Source organism: Zonotrichia albicollis, chromosome 5 (genome assembly GCF_047830755.1).
Source record: "Zonotrichia albicollis isolate bZonAlb1 chromosome 5, bZonAlb1.hap1, whole genome shotgun sequence".
Lineage (NCBI taxonomy): Eukaryota > Metazoa > Chordata > Aves > Passeriformes > Passerellidae > Zonotrichia > Zonotrichia albicollis.
Genome location: NC_133823.1, coordinates 15,320,039 through 15,336,494, shown reverse-complemented (window position 1 = coordinate 15,336,494; position 16,456 = coordinate 15,320,039). Strand labels below are relative to the sequence as shown.

At 43.2% G+C, this 16,456-nt stretch overlaps 1 protein-coding gene across 31 annotated transcripts in view; it reads right to left on the bottom strand.

Moving 5' to 3' along the window:
• Positions 1–16,456, bottom strand: part of ADGRL3 (adhesion G protein-coupled receptor L3) — a 488,531-nt gene that overhangs the window by 53,526 nt on the left and 418,549 nt on the right. For all 31 annotated transcript variants that reach the window (XR_012580371.1, XR_012580372.1, XR_012580370.1 and 28 more), the window contains 3 exons: positions 8,313–8,522; positions 7,591–7,811; positions 780–846 (listed from right to left, as the gene is read on the bottom strand). Coding sequence is in view for 28 of the 31 variants with exons in the window: in XM_074540856.1 (XP_074396957.1) it covers positions 780–846; positions 7,591–7,811; positions 8,313–8,522 (498 nt within the window). In the remaining 3 variants the exon portion in view is untranslated. The remainder of the gene's footprint in view (positions 1–779; positions 847–7,590; positions 7,812–8,312; positions 8,523–16,456) is intronic.

Here is a 16,456-nt window from a genome sequence, read left to right as displayed (position 1 = left end):
AGATATCTTTTTATGAATGAATTGCTTAAGGGGGAAAAAAATCCCAAGAGTTGTAGTAGGTGGCATGCCCCCCTTCCTGATGTGGAAGGTTGCTGAAATGGCTCCCAAGTTGCAGGAGAAGCAGAAGAAGCAGAGACAATGTCTGCATTGAAGCCAGAGTGCCTGGTTTTCTGTGCTAGCCAAACCGTAGCCTAGTCAAAACAAAGGATGGTTTATTTAAGCCATATTGTAGCGATTAAAGTATAAGAAAACTCCAGCTGTCTCTGAAGTTGGGTTCTCTACCTTGTTGCTGTGTTAGCTGATATGCTGGCAATGTGCTAAACATGAAGTCACACAAGTTTCAACTTCTGCTGGTTAGGAAAAACCCTCAACAAGCTTTTTTTCCAGTTTGGACTTTTCTTCATCCCCCCCTCCCCTGCTCCCAGATTTCCCTTTTTTTTTTTTTTTTTTTTTTGTTATCAATGCAAAAGTTCACTCTGGAATTCAAAAAAGGTGTAAGCAGTGAGTGGCATCAAAACAGTTTAGCACTTCTAAATGTTCAGTGGTAAAAACCAAACTCTGCAAGTGCCTGTTCTGAAGCTCCCTGGTCCATTTTGATCAAGTATTTTGCAATGCCAAGAGCCTCTCATAATGAGGGTCTAATTGCTATGCCAGGTAGGGTCAGAGAAGAACATGCCTTCCTCAAATTAATCTGTGTAAATTAAAGATAAAGAGAAAAGGGACAGCAAAAGTTTTATTTCTTGACCTGAGAGATGGAGTAGTTAATTAGGAGTTCTTACCATAATTATCAAGGTCGCTGGTCCTATAAAGCTCCAAATGAAGTAGGTGTCAAGTCGGAGCCAACATCTGTAATGAAACACAGGGGAGAGAAGGCATTCAAGGACTGCACCCAGGACATACATCAAGAGTGAGAGAGTGACAGAGAAGAATGTGAGCTGCAAAACACGCCGGTGGGAGACAGGAAATATTACATTGCTTGTTCATTTAAATGCTGAATTATGTGCCCAATTTCTGACAGCGCTATTGATGGAGTAAGATAATTACCTCCAGAGGAAGCAGGGAGAAAATGGCACAAGGCCTATTTGCTAAGGCCTTCTGCATCTGTTGGAAAAACTCCTTAAACCGTGGGTTTTTTTAAGGAAGGGGTCTGATGAATATCCACAGAACTTCTTTGCTTTGTGCTGCTCTTTGCTCTCCAGCTCTGATGCAATGCAAGCTGTCCGTCAGCTGTCAAGCAAGATGATATTTCTCTAGCAAGTACATCAGAGAAACTTTGGTGCAAATAGGAAGCATGTATTGGATAACAGAAGGCTGAGGTTTAATTAGGTTCAGCAACTTCCCCTTTAAAGTGTTTTATTTCCCTGAACCTCCTGAGTATTTTGTTTCCACTAATGTTTCCAGGGTTGCATATGGTCTGCGCTATCACAAGAAGTTGATTCATGGCCTAAAACTAAATTATTAATCGCTTAATTTCAACCGCATTTAATACTCCCCACATTTTTTAAAGCCCCTGGGAAATTACATTTCCATTCCTAGTTCATTCCAGGCGACAGGAAGATAAAATGGAAGTGACTCGTTACAAGACAGACAAATGTAAATTCCAAGAAAGTTCCACATGATGTTTAAAATAATAATATCTCGTCGTCTTTGCAATGCTGCAAATCACAGTTCCATTTATACACAAAGGACTGAGAAAGCATAAAACCACTCTTCTACTAAACATCCGACAGAATTTCATGATTAGGCAAGTGACAGGAACTGTATATATGAATTTATCATGGTGGTGGAGATAGCAGTTCTCACAAATGACAGCTCTAGTGTATGTGCCTAATGCTTTTTCCCTTCCAATGGACTTTGTAACAGGCAGAAAGGTCTGTGCCAGCAGCCCCATGGGAGATGATCAGCAGGAGATGCCTGATGAGAGAATAAAGCATGCCCTGAACCTCTGTGGCTGGGAGAAGCCAAAATATGAATAAATTCAAATATGCAGAGAAAACTTCTCACTTCCCTTCCTGACCATATAAATTTCAGGTCTCATCAGCATTGGAGATGTATTGATATACGCACACACTCATAAGGCTATTTGTCACAAATTAAAATACTGTCACTTCCCTAACTGTCACTCCTGAACTGCCTCTGCAGTTGCTCATCCAGAATCCTCACGTGATAGCAGCAAAATCTTAATGCAAGAGGCAAACAGAGGCTTTCAGAGCTATTGCTGGGAAATCTTGTTTCCTCCCTGGCTGCTGAAGTTCAAGGTGATTTAGATGCAGCTGGTAATGGAACAACATGAGTGACTCGAAACTACTTGAGTCTGATTCCCTATAGGAAAAGGTTTATGCCATCATGACATCTGCGTATCACCCATAATACTATCTGAAATGTCACCCAATTGCAACTAGATTTGACAAAGGAATAGAAGTTTCAAGGATAATGAAGTCCCTGTAAAAAGTGCCCCCGCCATTCCGAAACAAGGATGTCTGCATAGCAGCAGCTCACATATTTACACGGCGTTTCAGACTTTATACCTACCCCATCCCCCTCAGGAAAAATGAGTAACTGGTGCTTATGCCTCAGCTGCTGCATATAAATCACAGAATACGCAGCCCCATCACTTTTTTTCTACTGATAATGAGTGCTGGTGTGTGGGAGAGGACTCAGAGGGTTGTGGGGGTTTTGTTTTTTTTTTTAATGAAAATATTTTGAACTTTTTTTTGACAGTTTAATATTCAAAACAACCCCTAGCCCCTGCTGCCCAGAAGTTGAGAACACTGTATTTTAGTCACCATCAACTTAGTTTTCCTTCAGCATAAAGAGTGACCTGGATCTTGGAAAGAGGAAAAACATAAACCCTCTCTTTACTTCTTGAAGCACGGTGATCACCCTTCAGTCACATCTGGTGCAGCTGGTTTTGAATGAATATAGATTGGGACATGGGGAAAAACAGGGAAAGCTGAAATTCAGGATGAGCATAAAGCTGTGCCAGGCTCAGCAAAGAAGAGCAAAGCAACTGGTACCTCTTCCAGACAGCAAAAAGAATGAAATTTTCTACCCCACTCCCTAAAATATCTGCCTCTTCATTTATAGAAAACAACTGAGGATGCTGTGGTTGAGAAAAAGCAGAGGAACCAGGTCCTGCCATCAGGGTAAGCGGGGTCCAGGCATGGAGCAAGAGGAGCCCCAGGAGAGATGCCTTCACCTAAGCTGAAGCACAGCTTGTGAAAAACAGAGAAGGCTTTTTTAGGCCTCTCTGCACACTTCAAAGAATGCAATGTCATTTTTTATTTGTTTGAATGGAAAATTTGCCTTTCTGTGAAACAGTGTACAATACTCAGCCTTGGGGGACTTAAAAAAAATGGGGTTCTTGGTGGTCATCAGGAAGAGATGAAACTCTGAACCTGTTTAAGTCATACCTCATTAAAAATGCAAATTAAGACCAAAACATCAAAACACAGGCATCCCGCCAACTGCGTTGTGGAGCTGTAAATTGCTAATCAGACAAGTACCACACTGAGCTTTTCTTGCCTTAGAAGACAAAAACCCACACGCACAATGAGCTGCATAAATGAGCTCCTCCAAACAAGGAAGCAATCAGGCAACTCACTTCCCAGAGTTGCTAATCTTGGGCTGCTGAGTTACTTGTGACCCTCCACGAGCAGCTGCGCTGTGAGCACGGACTTGCCACATTACGAGTTTAGGCTGTGCTGCCATTGAGCAAACACTGAGCCTTCAGGGCTCAGTGCAAGGCAAGGGATTATCAGGAAATATGTGTATGTAGGGAATACTGCTCAAAACCCCACTGCTTCTTCTAGGAGTCACCCCAATGCATTCACTTCTAGTGACAAGCTCTGTGGCACTGCTCTCCTTTACTTTTTAATTTCCTCCTTTTCCACAGTGGCAACTCACAATATTCACCTAAGGCTTTGCCCAAGTAATAAAGACTACAAAGAGTTTACTCTATTTTCTGCATGAAGAGAAATCAAATACTAAACTATCCCCGGTGTGCATTAAATATAACCAATAAACAATCATTAGCTGCCATTGGACCATAAAATTTGAAGAGCCCTAAACATATCATGTTGTTCATGGGAGCTCAGTGGTTTGTTTCATGTGGCTGTACAGCCTCCTTGTCAGGGTGCAGCAATGGGATATGCATGCACCAGACATGCCTTCCAAGGGTGCAATATAGGTTCTGCTTAATGGAGTTCAGCATCCACATAGCTCACGCTTCCTCCTCCAAATGCTGGCAGCAGCACTGCAAATAAAACAAGTTCAGTGGAGCCACCCAAGACAGAGCACATTGTTAGATGCTATTTTCTGAGCAGCATTTACATGCATGAAATGTCGGCGCCTGGCTGATGGACTCGGAGGCTGTGTACGTACACAGGGCTTTCATTTTGCTTTCTGACAGCTGGATTGCTTACCATGTATATCCTGCTTTATAGCATTCCAAAAGGGGGGAAGAAGGGGGGAGAGACAAAAGAGAGATCCTTGCCATGATGGATTTGACCACCAGTGAATGAATATACCTACAAGTTTCTAAAATATATTGAACAACTCAAAGTGTAGCTGCTTTCCTCTGCAATTTGTGAGAGGCTTTGATACAAAACCCAGGGAAGTATGGAAATATGGAATAGTTTCTTGCTGCTGATTTGGGATGGCATGCTTCTAGCATAAGTCTTCTCAAAGGCCGCTAAAGCCATAATTGAGCTTTTACTTAATTTTAGATGCAAGTGCAGTTTTCAAACACTAACTACAAATGCAAATACTATTTTCTATACTATTTTCTTTGCATTTTGCAGCATTGCCCACCATGACCCTTGACATCATACCCATTGAGGAAATGGATGGACTTGATTAACACATGGGATAAGGCAAATTATTTATTTTTTAATTTATTTTTTTAAGTACAATACCAGTATCTTCTTTTTTGCAACCTAACTTGAGCTGTGGCCATTTCAGACCCAGCAGCTGAAGATATGGCCTGCAAGAAATAGTAACCTGGAAGCTTATGAGAGCACTGCCAGAATCTCTTTGGCAGTGGGGTTTCCTGCTTTTCATCTTCATTTGAGAGATTAGAATCAGAATAAGGAGAGATGCAACATTTCTGATTTATCTCAAACACAGTTGAGCTAGCCTGAATGGGATGATCTTTTAAGAGAATTTTTGCTGCTGCTTAGTCACAAAAGCAAATTAATCTCCTAATATAAGGGGTTTGAACTGTTCTAAAACAAACAAACAAACAAGCAAACAAACACAAAGAACTAGGAAAAGGATCAATCCCTATCCTTGAATTAATTATAAGTGTATAAGAATATCTTTATGGAGTAGCTACTCCAAAATGCCAATATGAGTAATAGGACATGGGATACTTCAAGAAAACCACAAGCACCAAGTGATGAGTAAAGCAACAGAGGGAGGAACAACTGCCTGTTCCTGGCTATGTAATGTGGGCATGTGTTACAGGAGGGTTGGATTTAGAAAGGAAAATGAAATCAAGAAAACCCTAGACTGCATGTTTAAGCAAATCATTCTGAGATGTATGAATGGTGGCACCAAATGCCAGGCAAAAAACAAATAACACTAACAGCTCCATAAGTCCTGCTTAAACAAATGCAGTAAATAATGGAGGGAGGCAAGTAATATATTCCAGAGGATGTTTTACAAAACCTGGCAAAACCAAGCAACTTCTTGCAATCAAATTATGCATGCCTGGCATATAGTTCACTGCAAATTCTAATCAGTTCTACCCTTCTAATAACATTATACTGAAAAATACATCATCATCCATCAACCAGATGGAGCATGATAGTTATACAAAACATATTGTATGGTTTTTATTTTCCTCTGTGAGAACGTGATAAAATTGTACATTCTGGAATTAAAAATTATAAATAAATATTTTAGATTTGCAAATCCCTGTAAATATTTGTTTACAAAATATTATATATACATGTTTAATCATTTAAAATACCACTTAGTGCTGTGGTGAGGGAGACATATTTTATTGGCACACACACAGGACTGCTGCCTCTTCAATGCCAAGACAGCGAAGTGTTCGCCTTCAGGGAATTTCAGCCAAACTTTCTGCCTGCACCTTCCATGCCATGGAAACATTTTGGCAACCAAGGTCTATTTGCAAAAGCCAAAAGGGTGAACAGTGTGGAAAGTAGCCACAAGATACTACACTGTAAACTGGACAGGTTAGGACAGTGCTCCAGCAATGGCAGATGTGCTGTCCTTTCCAGACTACTGGAATATGTTTGAGGCTTAACGTGCCTGATGTAGGCCACTGTGAAGAGCAATGTCCTCCACAGGAACACCACAGTTAAGAATAAATTTGTCTAAAGGGACAAGGCAAACTGTTTCCATACCTGATTTAATAGGTGCTTATATAATGCTCAAGAGGGGGAGAGAATAGAAGAGCTTGTTGGGGCAGGAAGCAGGTGGCAACTGATGGAAAATCTCCTTCAGAAATGGCAATCAGCTGTTGTGTTACCTATTCTTTGCCCTCTAGGCCTGTAAAAGTCAGTCAAATTACTTTGGATAAATTGGTAGAGATCCTAAAAAACTTACACCCTCCTACCCTTATCTGTAGGAGATTTCCTTTCCTTTCCATGAAGTGTGACATTTATACAAATTCAGGTCACTGCTCTCCCACTCATGGGAGGAACACAACACAAATATCCATCTGGGAGCCAAGCTTGCCTGCTGGCATGGTAATGGATCATGAGCAGTTCCACTGCTCTACAGATCTGCTTTTTCAAAAAATAAAGGTTCATATATACAAATAAGGTTTCAGGCAAAAAATCTGCTGTTGAACCTAACAGAAAATCAAATGCTGCCATGGCCTAACCTGATCTATGCCAAAAAAGAGCTTCAGAACCAACAATGGCTCTTTACTCTATATGCCTTCATATTGAGCCCTTAACTCAGTTAAAGTGAGACTGAAAAGGCAGACTGACTGAAAGGGAAGAAAAGAAAAAGTCAATAAAAACACACTGTTAATCCTATTGTAGCAAAGATGGCAAAGAGAATCAAACATTCAATCTTCCCCTTGTTTTCCATTCAACAGTGTTGCATGATAATCTAACTTGTGCTTTCATACCAGCCTCAGCAATGTTAAAAACACTTAAGAATACTCGTAATGATAAATGATATGGCTGCTCTGATTTGCAAAGAGCCTAATGCTTTCCATAGTCACCACCTATTTTGCCTGCAGGCTCTGTTAATTTGATAGAACAGTTTTAAAGAAAGAGGAAGAAAGCAGTACCTTCATCAAAATATGAAATATTCTTTGGTTAGAGAAGGAGGATCTTGCTGATATAGTACCAAACTGAAACTAGGGACAGTGACCTCTGCTGATATTATGCAATGATGTGACAAAATTTTCCTCGACTGACTTCCCTAGAAAATACCTTTGCAAATCATTTCATAGCGGGGAATTTGTCCTACAAGAAACAGAGATAAGGCAAGGCACGCCTCCTGGCTGAGTTCTGCCTGAACAATTCCTCTGGGCTCCCCATGTCCATTTGTTGCCCCCACTCCCATCTCTCCTGAGCAGGTCCAGGCAAAGCCACAGTCACTCACACTTTGTCCGTGCCGTAGCTCCGGTAGTCCACGGCTGCTGACACGGCCACAATCAGCGCAGGCATGCCGTACCCCACCAAGTAGAAATACTTCCTCCGGGAGTGCTCGCTCTCAAACACCTCCACCAGCATGATGTACAGCTGCACACCCTCCAGGAACATCCAGGTGAAAGCTGCCAGGAAGAAGAAGTGCAGGAGGGCAGCGAAGACGGCACAGGCAATCTGTGTGAGGATTGAAAAGAGCAAGGAAAGCTGTTTGTAGCATGATTAATTAATGCAACAGTCAGGAGTACTCTTACTTGGAGGCTTAATAAAAATGAGGGTGTTCTTATCTTCCCTCTACAAAGGAAGAACTTTTTTACACTTGGGAAATATGTGTGAATTGTTTTAAAATAGTACAAGCATATATAAGTGATACTAAAAGATACAAAGGCAAGCACATACACAATCATGCAAATAAGCAGATGAAGATGTACACAGTATAAGCTCATTTTTACAACCTGCTTATTAAACATACACACACATTGACAAGCAACACACATACAGCCCCTGAAATCACGGCAGGCATCAGCATGTGAATCCCAGTTATTAACCAGGGGCCCAGCCCTTTGAGGACTCGTGCATGGCATGAAGACAGTGCAGGAATGTTTTTCACTGGTCAGACACAGCAGATGCACTGAGACAAGAGCCTGTGACAGACGCAGAAAGTGCTTTGTCTCTTACTGGCTGGTCAGTCCGGTTGATGCCGATGAGGAAGAGGAGCTCAGCCACGAAGAGGCTGATGCACAAGTTCTTGTGAATTGTGTTGCGGTCGCTCTGCAGCCCACGGAAGAAGCAGAAGGTGAAGATGCAGATCAGGAGGCAGACCAGGGAAAGCAGGATGCCAACCCATGTGATGAAGTCCAGGAGCAGGTCGTGGACTGCATCGCTGTGCTGAAGGTAAAACAAAAAAATCTCATCAGGTGCATGATACATGACTTCTAATGCACACAGAGTGAGGTCGTCTGTGGCACAAGGCATGAGTAGCAAAAAGATTAAATGCACCTAAACTTGAACCCTGCAGCAAGAAAACTGCAACCTGAAACACGGACTCCAAAGCATCTTGCAAGCTGCAGGTACCCTGAACAGACTCTGACCCCAAAACCTTACAGAAGCATAATGCTGTTGATGAAAATACTGAGATATCAGGGCTAGTCTTGCGTGCGACTCAATCTTGCACAAGCATGGCAAAGGAGTGCCTGGACACCCAGTATACAGAACCATTGAACAGAGTGATTCAAGTGTAAAAAAGCATTTCATGCTAACAACATCATGTCCAACAACTGCAAGTCCATTACAATCATTTGCCAACAGTGAAAAAAGACTCTCTTTAAATGTTCAGAGATGTATGAGCTCAGAGGCTTTGGAAAGAAAGAGATTGCTTAATTTTTTTTTTCTTTTTTCACAGGGTAAGGAGAAAGGAAGTTTGATTTTTCTTTTTCAAACCCTGGAGTTATATTTTAGAGCTCCTGGGAAGTCAGATTGATCCTGAGAACGTTACCCAGAAAAAAAAGACAGACCTTTTAACACAAATTTGCTTTTAAACTGTAACAGAACAGTGATTTTAAGACAGCCTGGAAAGTGACTGATTCCCTGTGATGAACTTTTAACATGGATGTACTTCAAAGCCATGCAAACAAAGCCAGTGCAAAACTAGGCAACAAAGTTTTCTGAGAGTTAGGATAGGTGAACCTTGGCTCTGCTGACAAAACACTGCTGCATTGCTCCTGAGCTTACACTGCATGACTCTCATGGAAAGGGGAGGCACATGATGAGACCTTCCTGGTAAGCGCATTGCACTTGCCTATTCAGGCTGTAAAACTCGTATGTAATTCCCCAAGTTTAACGGACAGTAATGATATCTATAATTTCACCAGATGTGGTGAAATTATAGATATCATTACTTAACAAAATGTAAATAAAACACAAGGAATACATGATGAGCCATGAGAAAATTGCTTGGCTAAGTAGTTAGAGTCAATGACCTGGGGAACAGACTGGCTGGAAATCTCTGGGGGCATTTCACAAAGACCAGAGTAGCTCAAAGCCCAGCTTTGTGATCCACCAGATTGTGTTATAAATGGTAATCACATTCTCCACCATTTCTGGCATTTTGATGACTTGGGCATTACGTAGGCTGGCAAACACAATAGTGTCACACTTCAAAAAGCCAGGGCAAAGTGGAAACATTTTTCTCTCCATGGGATAAAAGCTTATGACAGATGGAGGGAAAAGGTGATTAATTTATCCACTTTCTTTGCCTGCTGGCCAATGATAAAGTTGCATAAAATGTCAGGCCTTTCCTGATATACACTCTGCTATGTCGGCACACACAAGAAACATCTCAAACCTTTCAGCTCTTTGGCTTTACCAGCATGAGTGAAAGGCATCAAATGATAATGAAAGACGGGGAGTGATTCTCTGCTCCATCCCTTCCATGCTGGAAGTTTTGTCTCCAGGAAGACTTGGAGGTGGAGAGATGGAGGGCTCCTTTGCCCAAACCCCCTTGCATCTGTTTCCAACTATTTCCAATACCTAAGGAACTAGAGGTCGCCAGTCCAATGGGGAGACAAGAAATCATTGTGTGCTTTCTGTGGCTCATGACAGAAATGCCTATTCTAGCCAGCTCATCCAGCAGCGCCCAGAAACCTGACAAGATGAAGCACATCATTTCCCTGGCAGCTGCGCATTGCTTTATCTCAGTGTCATTCCAGATCATCCATCCCTCTTAACTCTGCGGAAAAATGTTAATGCAAACCTTGCACCTTGCAAATCATTCTTTCTTTTGTCTGAGGCTGCAGGGGGATGGCAGGAGAACATCTCCCTGAACAAGCCCTCATCTGATTAGATTGGCCTGCCAGCCTGAATGGACCAAGAGCTCTTGGAGAAGGCAGCTAATGCAGGTAGATGCAGGGAGAAAGAAACCAGGCAGACTTTGGCCAGATGAACACACCCCACCCAGATGGGGCCAGATTCATCCACCCCAAGACAAATTTAGCATGGTGCAGGGAAAATTCTCCAAGGGCTTCTTCTCTCATTGGTTCCATCTCCTGCACCTCTGATCACAATACCACAACTATGCTGAATTTAAGACATGATGCAGGAATTAAAGGTGGTTTTGCTCTTGGAGAGGGATTCTACCATCTAGGTTCTTTGCCTTCTTCAGGGAAGGGTTGCTTGCCCAAGAAGCTCACCATGTTTAGCAGTAAATATGCTTCATTGCTGTACCATTATTATTATTATTATTATTATTATTATTATTATTATTATTATTACTATTACTATTACTATTACTATTATTACTATTATCACTCTTACTGCTTTTCTTTTTAATATTAATCATAAAGATAATACTGATTTTATGTAGGTAACACTCATCCCTGGAGTGCTGGGAAACAACCATAAAAACAACTTCTCCATAATTACAAACTCCCTCCCCAAACTCAACAAACTCACAGAAGAACAAACAGAAAGGAATGATAACAATGAACTGGGAACAAGAGCAATTTAAAAACACCTCAGGGGAAAAAAATATGAATTTGTAGCTTTTCTAGTAAAGTCCAAGAGAAGAAGTGAGCTGAATTTTAAAGCCTGGGTACACTCCAGCCTGTTTGAGACGTCAGTTTCAGGTGCTACTGCAGAGCAAAAGGATCAGGGAGACTTGATAAGCACTGGCATCCTTTCCATGGCAGTGCCAACTGCTCCCTCAGGGTAGGCACATCCAGAGCTTGTACATCAGCAAGTGCAACAAAAGGCAACTTGCCTTTTGCTGGAGACTGAAACCTGTAAATTACTACACTGTTATATCAATTGGAAAAATATGGGAAAGGGAACAACAGTGGTAACCTCTTCCAGTGCCATGAGGTTTTCCTTGCCATCACCTGATGGCTGTGTGACAAACAAGGAGCAGCATAATCTGGCTTACACAGCTGGTATATGGAGTTCCAGGGTTAAATATGATACAGGGCACACCAAGATTCTGTATGTAGGTCTCAGCCTTCAAGCCTGTTTTCTTTACCACAGAAAAATGCAAGAAGAGCAAATTTTCTCTTTACCTGTCCAGCACAGTTCAAAACTCCTTGATTGAGGATAAAACAGCTCAGATGTGCATGGTAACCACTGTGTCACAGCGGTGAAGGTTGGAAGGGACCATCAGTAGGGTCATCTGGTCCAAGCTCCCTGCTCAGGTCCAAGTGGACTCTGTGCCACTGATCATGACTCTCTGGGATCTGCTATTCCCAGAAGATCCCCAGGAATATCTTTCCAGCACACTGAAAGCCCTAGGGTCTCTAGAGCATCCAACATACACCTGAGACCACCAGTGTATTGACTACAGTCACCTCTTGCTTCTCAATGATCCTCCCAAATACTTGGGCAACCAGCAGTGCCCATGAGAAATACCAGACATCAGTCCAAGAGACAATTCCTGACAGTATCAACCAAACAACTCCTTGCCCAAATGCAACATGGCTCTCCAGACTGGAGCTACGTGGCATAGCATGCAAGACACTGAGGTTTGTTGCCACTGAGCTACGCTCACTTCACAAAATAGGCTGACACACAGATTATTTTTAGCAGACGAACAACTTACTAAGTTGTTCTTTACAAAAAACAACACACTTCAGTGACAGGGTTTCTATAGTAAGTATGTTTTTTACATTTATGATTTAGAAAATGCAAAGCCCAGTGAAAAGAGATGTCTCTGGCTTTGGGATAAAGACCTGTTTTTTTTCGAGTGAGGCTAAGAGCAGTAGGAGGAGAGTGCTGACAGGGATTTGTGCAGGAGGAGTAACAGGAACACTGGTAGCAACCACAGCAGGGTGAGCAGGCAGCCCCAATATTATCCAGGCTGGGAAAATCAATGAGCAGTTCTGGCAGTGTCTGTATACCACAGCTGAGCTAATAAAAACAAATCCCAGGGAATGTCAGCTTATGACAGAATGGCTCTCCCTGAGATGAACAGCCATTTCCTCCCTTATTAAAAACATCAGCAGAAGAAAACAGCAGCCAAACCAAGCTGCCAGCAGCAAAGGACACATTCCTTTTCCTAATCTGTCCTTCCAGGAATGGGAGAAGTAATATCTTTGGGGATGGAAGAATAAGCAAGCAGTAAATAAAAACACAATGTCATCAAACTAGCTCAAATATGACCGCTCTGTGCCTGGTGGGAGCTGGCAGAGTACTGGGCTGGGCAGAAACCCAAGTGGGACAGGTTTGAACTTCTGTGCCTTGCTGATGCTGCTTCTTGGATTTGTAGGTCTTTGGAGGCATGCAGGGTCTCTCTGCCCTTTTTGCCCCATCTCTGGTGGTGAGAGGATTTACTGCTATGACCTGGCTGTAATGCTTTGCTGGCTATGTGCAAAGGGTTACTGAAGAGGCAGATGGTTTTGTAGATGTGTCAAAAGCACCAAGCTGGGGTACATGGACTAGGAGGAAACCCCAAGGATTCCTGAAGTGCAGCCGAGCTGGCTAAAGGCATCCCCTGCTGTGGCTATGAAAGCATGAGAGGCTTCAAGGGAGATTTTTCCCTTCTGTGGCCAAGAGGATGATGAGCTGAGGGGATCCCTTTGCTTTAGCACCCATCCAATCCATCTTCCCCAAGGATGCACCCAGGGAGGTAGGCAGCTGTGCTCCACAGTGAATACAGCACCCATGGACGTGGTGCACATTCCCTCTGGGCTCTGCAAACGTGATGTGATCCTTGGCACCATCAGGTCCTAACCCAGGAATAAAGAGAGCAGAATTCCCACCTGAAGCCTCTGTGCAATATTAATGTCTTCTTACTTTGGCCATTCACAACAAGGCTCAGATCCCTGAGCCTTCCTACAAGGTGGTTTAGTCATCTTTTCTCTCCTTGCCTTAGTCTGTGAAGCTGCCTATGAAGGCAGTTCTGCATGGGCAACACAGATGAGCTTCCTCCTCTTCTACCCTCCTCAGCAAGATCAAATCCTCCTAGCAGAACTCTCTCCCACAAACTTCTCCCCAGAAATGGAACAGCCTTTCAGCGACTGCCAGAAGCAGCAGCCATTCTAAGTCCTAGAAACCTCTGTGACCAGAACACAGATGTATGGGGACAGGTGTGCATAGAGAAATGGGTACAGACCTCACTTCACCAAGTGTCACAGACACTACTGCAGACACAACACGTGGCAAGAGCCCACTATTTCCCCTGTACTCACCAACCCCACTGCAACTGAGAGCCAGCTAAGGTCAGATTCAGTTGTGGAGAGGAGGTGAGGCTTAGGAATAATAATTGCATCCATCATGCTGCTCTCCCATGATGGCTGGATTTAGGCAGCTCTGATTACTCACATGGCATCCCAACCCAAGAAATGAGCTACAGAAGTTGTGACAAACATGGTGTAGACATCCACCCAGCCAAGCTGCCAGAAATGTGAGTTTCTGGAAAAAGCCTGGTCACAGTGTCATCAACTTCTGCTGTCAAAACAATGGTCCTACTCAGCCCAGCGCCAAGGGACAGCTGGGATGTGGTTCCACCACAGCACCACCACTACCTTTGCTTTGGTCCTCACATTCACCCTGCTCTTGGCCAGAAAGGAAGGGTGCAGCAAGACACAAATCAAGGCTTAGCATTTGCCAGTGTGAGCTACATGACGTTTAGAACACAGGATCAGCCTGCAATAACTTCAGCCTGCTCCTCTACTGCTTTAGGCAATGGACAGTAGTCATTCCACTCAGACTTCATACATTTCTATTCCTTTCTCTCCTCAGCTTGCCTTATGCTTCCACTCCCAAAATAATTAGCACAGTGTAACCTTTTTGTGGTAAAGAAAAACACCTGAAACTTTCCTACTAATTGCAACAGTAAAACACCTTTCTTTTTTTCCTCCTTTCTATTTGTATTTAAAAAAGAAGAGTAAGATCTGGCACTCACTACATACTGATAAGCAACATTTATCTACCCTGGGGGTACCTTTGCTTATTCTGGTTTGGATGGTTTTTTTAATAGCATTTTCCCACCAGCTCTGAACTTGTTTTCTGGCTGCATAATTTTCCCATGATACATTTAAGATGCATCTGCTATAATTAGTATGATGCAAAGCACAAGCTTATGAAAAGCAACTTGTAAATTTTGAATAATTCTACAGCAATTACATAGGTAGGATGGCTTATTTAATGATGGGATTTGTTCCACAGCATGGGAGCCACCACATTTTTTTTTCAGTCGCTGGAGGGGGACCTGCAGGTGAGAGTCCACTGCTCTTCCCAGAAGTTATGCATCCTGCTTGCATACACAGCCAGCTCTTGGTTGTGGATGCTGTTATTTTACTCCAGTGGGTGAATAAGAAACTCTGAGCCCAACTTATTTTAACAGGCAGAAAGCATCCTCAAATTTAATTCCCCTCTTAATCAGCTACTGTCCTAGTCAGACCAGAATTGATTCCAGCAACTCCTACTCTTCAAACACACCAATAAATCCCTGCTGCCATGATCAGCTGGTGGCATTTTCTGTCCCTTTGCACAAAGACATATTGCTTTTTCACCTTGGAGAGCCAGATGGCCATCAATCACCTCTCCTCAGCCACGCTACCTTGCAGCTCCACCTTGCCACACACACTCTGCTAATAATTACACCTCAGCCCAGAACTCCCAGAGCGGCCACTGAGACCCCCTCTGGAGAACAGGCTCTTGTGCCATGTTACCAGGCAGGGACATCATTCACGAGCAGATGTGACACTTGACAAACTGGTGCTGGTTTTTGATTAGCAGGACTATGATGTCTGCTCCACATGATGCCCAGTTTTCAGTCTCATTAGGCAGGGTGCTGTGGATACTCTTTAAGGCAAAGGATGTTCCCTATGGATCCAAAAATTCAAACAACTGAAGTCAGGAAACTACAAATCTCAATCATGGGAGAAAACTGTTTCTGTTGCAAAACTCGCAGAATATTATTAATTATTGTGAGAGATCCTGGTCATTGCCAGAAGACTGGTCTAAGAGGTCTTGCAGAAACATACCACGTCATTTCCCCAAGGATCATTCCACCTCCAAGAAGACTAACAGGCCATGGAATGACTGAGGAATGCCTTTTTGAACCAGCCACAAGATTAAAAAATGGCTCAAAAGCATATCTATGAGGAGTGAGCATGAGTCAATGAATGACAACAACCCCCATGTTTTTAAACCTCCACTATTCCAAACTAGCAGATATTGTGCTGCCAAGACTTTAAAATCAACTCATTACTATGGCATGAAAAATGTCACATAAGCCACCTTCTGTGCCAAGAGCCACATGGTCACCTCCACCATGGAGCGAGACTGTGCCACCAGGAAGAGCAAGGTGACAAGCAGCTGGCAGGACAAGTTGCAAATGTCTGCATATTTATATCTAAAATATGTGCCTGTGTTATGTGGGAGGAAACCCTGCCCTGCCTTTGCCCTCAGGCCAGGATGATCACTGAGGTGGACATGCCAGGAAGCTGTCCGGTTGCATCGGAGTCAACAGAGTGGAGCCAATTTGGCTCCTACAGCAATGGTACTTTTGCTGCAGCCAAATGATAAAACATGACCTGAAAGTCTTGAGGGCAGTTGTTAACACCTAGGAACAGCCACTAGCTAATAGCACACTGGCTTGGCACTCGGGAATCTTCCAGCTGCAGCTCTTTCCAACCTGCAGGATGAACATGGGCGAGAAAGGGTCTTACATACTTTTCCTGCAAGCTGAGATAACAGCAGCTCTACTTGTCTGACGAGGTTTGGAGCGAAGTGCAGACAAGGCTGACCCATTTGCAGTCTGAGAGGAGGCTTGTTGAGCACTGGGCTGTATCTGCACCACGCAGCAGGGACCGCCCCCATTCACACCAGTG